Genomic DNA, 13,824 nt, shown 5'->3' with positions numbered 1-13,824 from the left:
TTCACAACATTATTTTCAAATTTCGAATTGATCTCGCGAATTTCTAGATATACCTACATTAAATTACAAGAAAAGAAAAAAAGATTATGCATTTTTTTTATCAATTTTGAAGGCGGTGTTAAGCTTAATGGGAATAAAAGTAATAAAAAGTTACTGAAGAATCCGAAACCAACAGTGACGATGGGAATACGTTTCACCTAGTAATCGGTCACTCATTGCTCCAAATGTCAGCTGAAGCGTTTGACAGTGGTAAGCCTCCGGTAACCTCTTCTCAGCGCATGAGGGACTTAAGTGGCGAAATACCACTGGCTCTTCTCTCAACGGAGAAGGGAGGCAACAACGCAAAGGCATGCACCATGCCGAGTTGCTAATTGGTGGTTACACACTTAAAAGTTTTAAATAGATTACACGGGTCAACACAAAATTTGACTATAACTGTAAAGCAGTAAATTTCCATTTTTTAGGATATTTTTATTTAGAAAACCGCTTTAACGATATTTTTTAAAATATGTGGTTTTAATTTTTAATTGAAAATGAAATCACTAAAAGAAACATATTTATTATTTTCATTTAGTTTTACTATCAAAATAAATTCCAAAAAAGTAAAAAATAATTTAAAAGTGGCCACTTTTACTTTTTCTTTTATGTTCATAGGTACTATCTCTTAATAAACCCCAAATATAGTCTCCCATCATGTTTTCATTGTATTGGCCATGATAACGTTGTTTATTTTTTGTTTTTTGGCAAATTTAAATCTCTAATCAAATCATTAAAATCTTCTGTAATGATGAAATGATGTTTTGGTTGTTCTGGTGTCGGTAAAAACACCTTATCGGAATTACTGTTATGAGAACCAAGAGATGAGCTACTTTTTCGCGATAATTTTATCGGAGGCTCAGGTACAGGTCGCGTCAAATCGTGTGAAACTAGAGCAGAAGAAGATTCAAGGTCAGGATATTCGATAGGTTTTGCATTTTTACCTCGATTCACAATGCAAAAGTAGCAGTTGTTAACGTGATCTTTTGGTTCTGGCCAGATTCTTGGTATGGCAAATTTCATAAACCTTTTCTCACCTCGATACCAACCTAACATATAGAAATAGAAATTAACTTGTCTATTATATTTAATTCACCGTTTAATGAAAATTTCTTTGCCTTCTGAGCATCTTTTACAATAATTACAAGCAACATGTGGAGCCCATGATACCGAACAAGGCAGTCAAAAACTGCTGCGTAGGCTTCACAGAGAAAGTGAGATGCATTTAGTTCATATTTTACATCTCGAGCTTTATTAAATTGCCCACATATACTATAATACATACAAAAGCAAACTTTATATGAAAAAAAGGTATTTTCTTTTCGTTTTTGTTCATAATTAATCAGAAAGTCATAAAATAAATTTTAGGACAAAGAATGAAAATTTGTTTGTAGAGTCGTGTAATCAACCTACCAAGGGACAAACTCAAGCTACTTGTCGCCTTCTACACTGGCCATTGTAAACTCAAGAAACACTTACATATGTACATAACATGGGCCTAGCTTTTTGTGTGAAATGCCACCTAGCACTCAGCAGTATATTGAAATTTATATGCTGAAGCTAAGTGAGTCGTTGTGACTTAGGAGAAGGCACAATAGACCATAGGTCGCGGTGTAATGCAGGTGTATGAAAATGCAGGAACCCGGCTCTTATATTTTTAGTACCAAGCTACAAAACCTAATCGAAGTAATTACACATCATATATTGAAATATGAGAATTAAATTAAATATACATATACTTCACGCAAGTGAGGAAAGTTCTATGAGCGCCATTCACTTGGCAGTGGCCAGAAACGATTATTTTACATATAGCTGAAGCAACTCACGACTTCCAGCCTTAGATCGAGTATCCTCTGGGTTGCCAAAAAACATCGGTTTGAAGGTGAGCTAAAGTGAAAAGGCGAATCATCCCTGCCCAGGGTTGTGCGTAAAAAACACCACCAATGAAAAGTACATAACAGCCTCTACGCCAATAGAGGTTTCAAGATGAAGGCAGTTTAAACCAACTTCGAATACACAAAATCTCTATAGAGTATGTGATATTGAAATTTGATTTAGCCAACTTTATCACTAGCCCGGATTAAACCAAGATCTTTGATCTCGTTAGGATCCTGCTTTAGAAGCTTAAAAAAATCGATTTTTTTGAAGATTTTTTTGGGAGGGAAAGAAATAATTGATTAAAGCGAAATTTCTAGGGTTTATAGTTACGTATTTAAACATCGTTTACAAATTTTTGGATACGAAATATTTGATATTCTGCCTTTGGGAAGTAATTGCCCGATGCATCTCGCACGTGCATTTGTCGGACGGCGGGCATGATGCAGGTCGCAATTTCTACTGGAAACAAAAAATGTATTTTTTAATAACTTATCTTCTAGTCAAACTAAACAAATTTCAAAAAAAAAGTGTGAAATTTTACAAATTTTTTAAACATTGAAAAAAAGTAGTTTTTGACCATAAAAATGTTAATTTATGTTGTTTAAAAATATTTTTTTTTTAGTTTAAATTGAAGATAATTTAATGCCGAAGATAATAAACTTTGCCCCAATTCTATACGACGTTTAGTTTTTTTTTTATTCTGGCTGCCAATTAAGAAAAATCGTTAAAATGAAAAACCTAGAAAAAGTTTTTGCTTTCTGCCCTAGCGCTCATATATCTACTAGGCCCTCGGTCACTATTTCCATTCTAGCTTCGAAAATATTTCGAATTCCCATATATAACTTTGGCGACATATTCTTCGATTATTTTTAAAGAGCTTTAAGTAAAAAAAAAACGATGTTTTGAAGCTTCTAGAGCAGGCTCCCCCTTAAGCTAAGTGTCACTACCTTCATGCAACATTTCGCAGTTTCTACGGAAGTTTTAAAATTTGCTAATACTAATTTCATTTAAGAGTGGCAATATCAAAAGATAGACCAATTAAATTCTAAGTTCAAGCATAAATTCTAACCTTAGAAGCATTGTCTTACGAAGTAAAATGTTGTACGTTGTTTTGACAGACTTGAGTTTTAAAGTTAAAGAATACCAATACTCATAAGAGGTCGTTGAAATAGTAGACCTTGCACATCATACACAATAGGAAAGTGCAATTAATTAAACTATAAAAGACCGTTATATAGTATACTCTAAAGAATTTAGAGATCGAAACATGTTACGTAACTCCATATTTCGTCTTTTCCTTTGCAGGGCCTGGACAAGACGATCAGTGAAGATCAAATTGGTTTATTTAAGTAAAATAGAACGTAAGATTGACACTTTCTATTAATCAACGAATAAAAAAAGTTAAGGCATGAATCCAAAAGCCAACAACTAGTTGTTGTGTAAAATATAATCTTAAACTTTTTAATATTCTAAACCAAATATACTAAAGTCGATTTAGTTTCTATTTACATATATCCGCAAAATCATCCTCATGGGGAAATCCACGAAACAAGCTAGCATTTCTTAATTTTAAAATTTTTTTCAGTACCACTCGAAAATTACTCACCTCAAATAGATACATATTTATAACCACACTAGTACATTTACATATTATTCAACTAATGATGCAGTAAAATATCGTGCGATTTCTTGAGCAACGAAATTACTAATTTTTATGAATTTTTCATTATTACGAGAATATTGACCAACTCACAACGGCATGCCCTCAAAGGTCTACAGATCAAATACGTACAATAATAACAATGGCATTTCGCTTAAGATTTAATGTGCTTTCGTGGCAATAAAACAGTGCACCTCTTCACAGACCAAGCGAGCGTTTGCATGCCGCCAACAAGTTGCATGTGAAAAGACGCCGCACGCACATCCATGATCCACATCATCGCCGCTTTATGGTGGCCGGAGAGCAGGCAGCGCTGCAAGGGCGTGATGCGGTTTGTACAGATATGCGATACGGAGAAGTTTGTAACAGCGAGTGGTTACTCAAAACGTCTTGCACGTTAGACTCTTCCGTTACATCGTTCAGTAATACAAGTATGTGTGTATGTATGTGTAATAATAAAATGACTTTAAATAAAAATCTAAAACAGATGTAACAAATAATAATTTGTCTTTTAATACATTTTTATGAAGTGCGGTGTGGCGAAAATGCAACCCTGTAAGGAGCATTATAAAGTGAAGTTTTTAATTGTTTTATAATTATAAAACTAAGACTCAACTTATGCTAAAGCTATTCGTGAAAAACTAAAATTGAGGTGGTCTTTAAAAAAAAAAAATGTATCTAAAAACATAGATCATAAAAATAAAAAATATATATTGCCTTAACATATCAATCCTATATTTGTAGGGTAATATAAAATAAATACTATTATAACTAACTAAACTAGTCATCTGCCGGACGAATCGTACTTAATTGGCTACGCGCATCGATATTGCAGCAGTAATTATAACAAGATGACAGAAGAAGCACGAAGAAAGATTAGGATACGGACGCAAGCATGGCTCGACTCACAGGACCTCCAGCTCGCTACGGAAAACACAAAACCACTACTCTCCTCGAAATAAGTATGCAAACGACTACGGATATTCTTAAGACTGGACCCCACACTAGCCTTCTAGGTACAAATCCAGCACGCCACACGAAAAGCAGTGAAAATCACCTACCAACTCAGCAGACTAATGACCAACATAGAAGGCCCCAGCAAAGAAAAGAGCTGAAATGTGGACAGATGTGCTTAAAAAGGTAAACCGGCGTAAGGTTGATGGCCTCAGAGTTTCATCAGCCTACCGAACAGTGTCAAGCGATGCAATATTAGCGATAAGAGGCAATGCCCCAAATGACCTTCTGGAATCCGAAAGGAAAAAGCAGTGGGAGCTAAAGAAAACATGCGAAAATGAAAAAGCGCAATAGAACAAATTAACAAAGGTACAATAATAACATGGGAATGAACATGGGAGAATGAGAGTCGGCGGCAGATTGACGGCAAGAGCGGTCACGGATACATCAAAAAGTACCTTCACAAGATGGGAAAAGTCAAACAGTTGTCATGCCTATACAACGACGCGAAAGAAGACGACGCTGAATATACAGTCTTTGAAGGCGTGCGATGGCAACGAGAACGCACCGCCGTAGAAGACCTGGTTGGCCCAATAATCGCGGACAATTTAATCAGCGTCATGCTGGAGAGTGAAGCAAACGGGGGGATTATCAAGAAACTCGCAGCAATCTTGCTACGCAGCAGGAGGCAGGAAAAATATTAAGTATCTCTGAAAATCATAAACAACTATTATCAATTTGATTTGGGCATGGTTTCTCCCACTATAAGTATGAGAGTTCGTTATTCCTAATATCAGTCATTACTATAACAATTGAGTTTGTAAAAAATTTATGTGAGTTATGCTAAAATTATATTTAAATTTGGTCCAGAACCGCAACAGCATCAAACATTTAAATATATGTATATCAAGCATTGTGAGATTCCGCCCGACTCTGGGAGGAAGAAAGACTATTCGGATGATTTTGTCTACTGCATCCATTAAAATTCTATCCAGACCTTTTTGGAATCAACGAATTAAGTAACAGTGGCATGTATGGGCGAAAAAGCATGAAAATTGGCGGTTAAACAGTTGCAGAACACAATTTTCTCGGATTAGTCCTGGTTTAATTTCTTTGGAGCAGATGGCATCTGTAATGAATGGAGGAGGTCAGGTGAATGGTTAAGTGGAGAATGCCATAAAAAAGGTTTCATTTAATTGAAGGAAGAATGAAGCGAAAAATCTATGCAAAGCCCCTGAAAGCCAATTTGATACCTTGCTTCGAAGAACTGTGTCAACACCAGAACGATGTCATATTTCAGTACGATTCTGCGCCATGTCGCAGGGCTAAAAACTTAGAAAAATATACATATATTAATTGCATTGAATTAAATTCAAATATACAGCTAGATGTTATTGAGGCGATGTGATCCCTATTCGGAAACCGGTATTCAAGGTCCTTGGGAATTTCCGACTCCATGTCCCATAACCGTCTAATATACAATTATCATGAAGGTTTGCAAAATCAGCCAGCCAGTTTAAAACTCCTCATTTAACAAAAATTTTAGTCCAGCGAGTGACTTTTCTGGTTAGTTAGCAGATGCTAAAATACTAAATCTGGAAAATCCGTTAGACTCGATTAGCCTCGTATATTCTCCATTAGCGATCATCAGGAATATTCTTATAGGTGTAATTATTTTCAATACTCTTCTTCGCAAATTTTCCCCATCTCTGCGGTCTTTCCTACAAGGCATGACAGGAAAACTAGGCTTTTAAACAAACGAGTGGCAACTAAAAGGAGCGCGTTGTTAAAGCGGCTGTCGGGGTAGATGAAGATGCTGCTGCGGCAGTAAACAGACAGTAGAGTCAAGCGTACGAGCGAGCAAGTAAAAATTGCAACAATTTATAATTTTGACAGCTTAACTAATGTTTCAGATTCAGATTTGCTTAGCGTTCACTCGCTTGAGCGGAGCGAGCTGCGAGCACCTACAAGCAGACTGATCGTGAGCCGCACTAAAGCTTGGAAGTCGGAAGATACATTTGGCACTAAGGCAGTGTGTCAGTGTGACGATGAAGCGGCAGTGGAAAACAAAAACAACAATAAAAGCCGTGAAACAAGCACAACTATGAACAACAATAACAACTGCTGAATTGAAGGGAGTTCATGTGCCGCCGCGATGATGAATACACACAAACAAACATAAACTATGTATACATACATATATGTATAGATACATTTATTATGTATATAAGTTATTAATTATAATTGTGGGTATATTTAGGTATGTACTGCTGTATGTACTGTGGCGAGTAGGTGTTCACTTATGAGGCGCTCCCCCGGTGCGGCATACTTTTCGCACTGCGCCGCTGCTGCACTTATATTATTATAAATTCTTTTTATTATTTTCTTGTTTTTGTTAATTCAACGTCTCTGCTATTTTATTACAACAATTTGCAAGTGGCCAGAGCAGCAAGAATTCGATTTGAATTTATTTTAAAAAGCCTTTGAGACACAATTTTACAGCTATTAGCTTGATTATTGTTGTTGTTGGCAATATATAAAAACATGTTGTTGCTAAGCTGCGTCTTTACACGCTCATCTCTCCCTCCCAGCAATTTTATTCGGTGTTGCGCGAAGTTGAGGCGTTGCTGCGGCGTTTTTGGCTGAAAAATCAACTTGACTTGGGTAGCGAATTTTGATTTGTTCGGAGTTGACTTGATAATGGTTTCGGTAACATTTGGCCAACGAAGCGAAAAAGTGACTGAAATTAATTTTACGAATAATTTTTCAACAATTTTTACATGCAGATGATTTGGCTGCACGGTGAAAAATATGAAGGCTAAACAATTTGTGGGATTTTCTTAAAAAAATTATTTGGCAATTAATTAAGTTTATTGCATATGATTATATTTTCAGAAGCGTTATCTTTATTCAGATTTGGAAACCACTAGTGGCTTGCTGCATTTGCAAACAGCATGACCCCTTTCTATTACAAAGCTCTGCAAAAAACAATTTGTTCGGTTGCCCTGGATATCTTGACAAATTTTGATCTTTTCAAATGTCTAGATTACGAATTTTTTCATCTCAATATTTGATGTGCTCTTGGTTTTATGAATATTGCTTATCTTATATTTTGATTAACCTATGTGACCTACGGGTGAAAAACAACCATTTTTCAACAATTTTTTTCTCATATAAAAAATTAAATATTTTATCAGAATTTTTTACTCTTACAAACATACACCATTAACAAAGAAATTCTGAAATTTTGGGAAAAAATATTTTAAGCTCGACAATTGCGACGGAATTTCCGTTGGCCAATCGGAAAAAAATTCGCCTACGTTTGCAGGATAACTCCTTACAGGATCATTTAAAGTGAAAAAATACGTGTACTTAGAACTTGGACGAAGAAAAAAACTGAAAATTGGACTTTTGGCAGCCATTTTTCCAAAAAATTTAAGTTTCTGTGAAAACTTCGCGTCATATTTTTTTTCAAATAGTTGTAATCGAAAAAAATCTTTCATCCAACCGTTTACGAATTGTATCTCAAAGACCTGTGCAAACTTTCATGAAGATTGGTTGAGTAGTTCTCTCAAAATCTTGCCAACCGACTTCAAAAACACAGTTTCGAGAAAAACGCCTTTAAAGATGGCGCACTTAGTCTAGCTATCCTCGACCGAAACTATTACTCGGATCAACATGAAAATTAGGACAATATTCCAGAGGTGTTGTAGAATTTAATAAGATAATAAAATAATCGATTTTTTTAAACCCGTAGACCCTTAATCAACGAATTATTAAGAAGATTGTTTTTCCCACCCATGATTATTTTTGCTCACACTCAGACCTAATAATGGCGCTCAATTCTCAGATATCGGTACCAATGGTAATGAATGTTAGGAGAAACATTTACGCTAAAGTCATTTAATCAAAACTAGTTCAGTGATTCCACACGTGATCTAGTTAGGAATTCATAAAGCAATTGGTGAAAGCGTTGGACTTGGATGAATATCGTTTTATTTACATTTGTCGAAGCTTAGTATGGAAAAGTTGAATGCTAGATATTTGATGGTCCTCAAATACAGCATATAATAAAGTATTTAGATTTCTTGAATGTTATGACTGCTTTGGATGGTTAATTTTGGAAAGGTTTAGTGTTCATAGTTGAAAATCTCTAGATACTCATGCAGTACCAAATTGTGAAGAAATTATATAATTATGCTGCCAAATTTGCAGATTCTAGAAGCAAATATTTTATAATCAGATTAGGCTATCTCCGCAATAATCTCAATAAATTTTTGGATAGCTTACGAAGTTTGAGGGAAAAAAATGAGTGCGGTTCCAAGAAGAACTAAAACGGATGGGAGAAAAGTATCAAGCCTTGTTTCAGGTTTTCTAATTTTTGTAATGTAAAATGAAAATAAACATTCAAAAATAGAAGAGAGCAAATCCTACAAAATCTTTGATAGCGCCATACGCTGTGAACACAAATAACGGGTTCTTCAATAGGGACGCTACAAAAGTAGACCGATAGGGACAGCACATGACGCCATACTTTTCCCCGCTCTTTTGACATTTCTCTTTACTAAGGTATGCCATTTCATTATGGAAAGATAAAATATCCAACAATGAGTCGAAATAATTAAAATTTACTACTGAAATACGGAATCAGTGATCTCAACTTTAAAAGCGCTACGCCCAATTTATGATCCCCGTGCCATTGAGACAAAGTAGTGTCGGGAATATTGCTGCCGCTAGCGCGTCAATTGCGGAAGACCCAAATCATTGTGGCGAATTTTGTGAAAAGATCTTGGCCTATAACCGCTTGACCACAAGAATCGTCGTATAATCGAGAATTGGGCTGTGAAACAAATTGAAAATGATCTGGGTTTTCATCGAAAACTCATCTTCAGCGATGAAGCTCATTTCTGCCTGAATGGCTTCTTCAATAAGCAATCCACACGTACTCCATGAATCACTGTTGCAACACGAAAAAATTACGGTTTGGTGCTGTTTACGGGCCGGTGGCGTCATACGGCCGTACTTTTTCCGTCATGACCAAAGCCGGCACGTTACTGCGAATGGGAATCGCTACCGCTCAATGATAACCGAAATATTTTTGGCCCGAATTGTATAATATGGTCTTAGGCAATATATGGTTCCGACAGGACTGCGTCACAAGCCACACTGCGAATGTCACAATCGATTTATTGAAAACCAAGTTTGGTGAACGTCTTGTCTCACGAAATGGTGCAGTCAATTGGCTGCCTCGGTCGACCTTCCCAAGTGACATCGCTTCACTTTATGGGCTTTTGAAAAGATACGATTTCGAGCCAAATTTTCTTCAGCGATTTCTGACTCAATGGTTATGGAAAGAGCATTCTGAAAAGATTCAAGAGGTGCCATTCCATCTAGGAAAAGAACAACGGCTTATGTGATTTGTGGGCTGGTGGGCTCATTGGTTCATATATCCTAAAAAATGATGCCGGTAAAAATGTGACCGTCATTAATGACCGAAATTAAAGCTCGTGATCTCTGCAAAAATTTGTTTCAACAATACGGCATCACTTTCCATTCATCGCATCAATCAATGGATACATTGAGAGAACACTTTGGTGAGCAAATAATTTCACGTTTCGGGTCGGTATATTGGCCACAAAGATCATGTAATATCACACCCTTAGACTTTTTTCTGTGGAGATAAGTAAAGTCTAAAGTCTATACGGACAAGCCCGCTTCGATTTAAGCCTTTGAGCAAAACATCACGCCTGTCATTCGCCGGTTACTTGTTGAAATGCTCGAACGAGCCATCGAAAATTGAACTCAATGAATGGACCATCTGAGACACAGCCGCGACCAACATTTGACTTAAGATATGATAATATTTTTGATCATAACACTAAGTCTACTTATAGTACATTCTCTGAACATACATATACGATCATAATCGATCATGACGTTTTTAACTTTGCACTATATATAGATTTGATTCGCAGATAAGGTTGAAGCTATTTTCGAAATATAAGGAATCAATTCGAAATAACTTGGATGTTTTCATTACCTATTGCAAGAGGTTGGAACCTTTGAAAATGGTAAAAAGTAGGTATTATATATGTTTTCCATTTTTAATCGGAAATTCTCTTTTTCATCCTTGAAGTCTCTGCTTTGTAAAGGAGTAAAAAATATAAACATTACTATCATGCATTTTTTCGCAAAGTAGCTCATGTCCTAACTTCCACTTTTTTAATATTTAAATCAGTTAAAGAGGTCGAAAGTCGTCCAGAGCTTAATCACCATAAACCTTTTCCAATATTCGCAATGATTCCTCACTTGAAGTAGGATTAGAAATACAGAATTTGAGACAAATTCATATGTCCGATATTTTTATCCGATTTGAAACAAACTAGTTGAGAGATCGCGCTCATATTTGGCATAGTAATTAAGGACAGTCCTACCAACTTAACAGAATAAATTTTTTTGAAAAATCATTCTGGTTGCTTTTTTTAATTTAATTATTTGTAGAAGTCGATATGTTTTACATCCCTAAAAGAATCACTTCAAAAATTACCGAATCTGGTGATATAGGACTAGAGGAACAGCAGCAATCACAAAAACATTTAAAGCTCACATTTCACATTCACAGTGTATTACTCACATTTAGGTTAGTTTACTTTGCTGTTACTTATGATAATGCGGCTGGTTGAAGCATTTTTCAGGTGTCACTTTTGAAAAGGTTGTGTACAAATCTTGTAAGGTGTGCAGGTGCAAATGACACCAACGGAATGCGGCAGACTTTAGCTAATTATTAATAAGACTTTTAACTAAATTTTTTACATAATTTTCTTTTGTATTTTTATTTCTTATTACCAAAATGTAATTCTTTAATTTATTAGCAATAGACACGCGTACTTATAAAGCACTTCAAACTACTCCAATCACTGATTTGTCGACCAAACACACGCACCTCATTTCACTTCTACCGGCTGACGACGCGCCACCTCAGCTGCGGCGTGCGCTGCTGCCGTGATTTCTTGTGGAATATTCGTGCCTTGTGGCACAAAACCATTTTCGCCCGCGGTATAACGCACTTCGATCAGCTGACCATCGGCATCGTAGTAACGGTAAGAGCCCGAAACCTCCAAAGTCTCCTCGTCGGTGCCGGCGTTCTTTACAATGCCAACCTCCTCACGCTGCGTGCCATCGGCACCCTCGTAAGAGAAGACGAAAGAGCCATCATCTTTGCGCTCTGCCACCGATTTCACAATTGGCACGAACTCCTTCTCCTTCTCGGTCTGCACAACGGCAACCACTGGCTTGCCTATCGCCAGGGGGCGATCGCGTATGGTGGCAGCTGTGGCGAGCGCGAAAGCTGAGGCGCAAAGGAACAGGACTACGCACTGTTGAAGGGTAAATGAAAATAAGACACAAAAAAAATTTGTTTAATAGAATATTATAAAAGGTATTAAAAGCGTTTAACACTAACCAATTTAGCCATATTTAATTAATAATTTGAGGATTTGCTTTCGGTGCGTCGAAGTATTAAACAAAAGTGTGTGCCGATAGCCCGAAGTTGCTTCACTGTCTAGAATAGAATGAATGTCTGCTGCAGGCATTGTCAAATCTCTTTTTATACCCGCCAGCAGAATTGTTCCATCATTCTGCTTCTTTCTCTTCACTTACCATCTTCATTCACCATTCACGCGTAAACGCTTAGTCTTTGTTTTTGCTTTTGTATTTGTTCTTTGTTATTTCTATTATATAATATTCGTAAATTTATGTCGTAATTTATTGCCGCAGAAAAAATCATAATGGAGAAATCTCAACGGCATTTTCAATGCGTAGAAAGTTTCGCCGAACTCTGAGGCTCACCAATAAACACTTGCAGATCTTTGAAAGCGCGTATTAATGGGTTTGTTGAACTAGCGCTCGTAACTCTGGATAGTTGTGAAGGTTTTGGGGAACCTGGGAGTGTTGATGCTGTTGGCACGTATTTCGCATGTGAAGATTGGGTGCAGCTAAAAAGAACGGGAAGAGTAGAAAGATTAAAGAGTTATAAATTAATTAGGCGCTATTTTCTATTACGGGTGTTGAGATATGTATCTATTTATCACTTGGTGTATATGCTTGTGTGACTTGAGCAGATTTTATGCCAATTAGTTCCAAAAAAACGTAAATATGTTTGTGCGTGTAAATTATAGCTTGAATTAATTTTTTGGCTCTCTTGGCTTTTGGCCAATTCAGCCAATCAATAAAAACTAATTATGATTTATATATTTAAAGCTTTAGTAGGAAAGTGAAAATTCATTTATTTGTAGTTGATGCTTGCTAGCTTTTTGATTTATTATAAACAAAGTTTTATTTTAGCGTATCCACAAACTGAAAGTCATTCCAGAATAATATAAATTGCTGAGAATCTGTAGACAATTACAGTGGGGAACAAAACTGTCAATATGTTAACTGAATGCGACCAAATGTTCTTATAACTCTGTTTCTACCGCCAGTATCGGCAAAATTCTTTCACTAAAATGAATATAATTCTTTTGTTTATGAAAATAGAAAACAGAACTGCTTTATTTCATTCGTCAACGAAAATATACGATAAATTCTAATTCCAATTACTTTTAAAGGACTTAGTATGAACTTTATGGGAGCCGGTGTAAAAATTTAGCAATGAGTGTCGCACCGCCCACTTTTAAGCGAATTACTCTATCTCAAAACTGATTGAGCAAATTCAAAATATTATGAAAAATCAGTTAGCAACCTTTCTTACCTCCCATACTTATATCAAACCTTCAATTTTCATCTGATTCTTTCACTTTACATTATACAAATCAAATAGCAATGAAATTATCTCTAATTTATCTTATAATAAATAAAACTTTACTATATACACTGCTGGTCTTAAGTTAGACGCACCAACGGTTTTTTTTTAATAAATTGTTATATATTATTTATAATCATGTTTGTTCTTATTGTGCAAAAGGCTTTTCTTATCAAAGTTCGAATCTTGTCCGAAAAATATTTGCTCATAGTTGGTTGATTTGCGAAAAAATAAGTGTACATTCGAAGTTTTCAGAAATGTCTAAAGCAATCATGTGCGCTTACGGTTGATCATTGAAATAGACGCACTTTACATTTCTTTGTCTTGCGTAAGCAAGTGCAGGGTTTTTTATTGAGAAAATACTAAAAATAAACAAATAAATTGTTTTCGAGCTACATTTAAAGTAATAATGGGAAAAGCTACTATTCTGAGCTTGTTGGAAAAATAAGACTTTTTTCACTCCCAAGGACTATCCAATCGAAACATCGCCAAACAA

General features: G+C 35.9%; 1 protein-coding gene across 1 annotated transcript; it reads right to left on the bottom strand.

Moving 5' to 3' along the window:
* Window positions 1–11,472: 11,472 nt before the first annotated feature.
* LOC120773021 (endocuticle structural glycoprotein SgAbd-9-like) lies at window positions 11,473–12,002 on the bottom strand. The gene is made up of 2 exons (XM_040101950.1): window positions 11,991–12,002; window positions 11,473–11,904 (listed from the first exon to the last, which is right to left on the bottom strand). Exons 1-2 carry the CDS (start codon window positions 12,000–12,002, stop codon window positions 11,473–11,475), a joined length of 444 nt encoding a protein of 147 aa, XP_039957884.1.
* Between the last annotated feature and the right edge of the window lie 1,822 nt (window positions 12,003–13,824).

This window comes from Bactrocera tryoni, chromosome 3, assembly GCF_016617805.1.
Source record: "Bactrocera tryoni isolate S06 chromosome 3, CSIRO_BtryS06_freeze2, whole genome shotgun sequence".
Classification (NCBI taxonomy): Eukaryota; Metazoa; Arthropoda; class Insecta; order Diptera; family Tephritidae; genus Bactrocera; species Bactrocera tryoni.
Note: the sequence above shows the minus strand (reverse complement) of the source record. Positions and strands in the feature narration are given on the sequence as shown.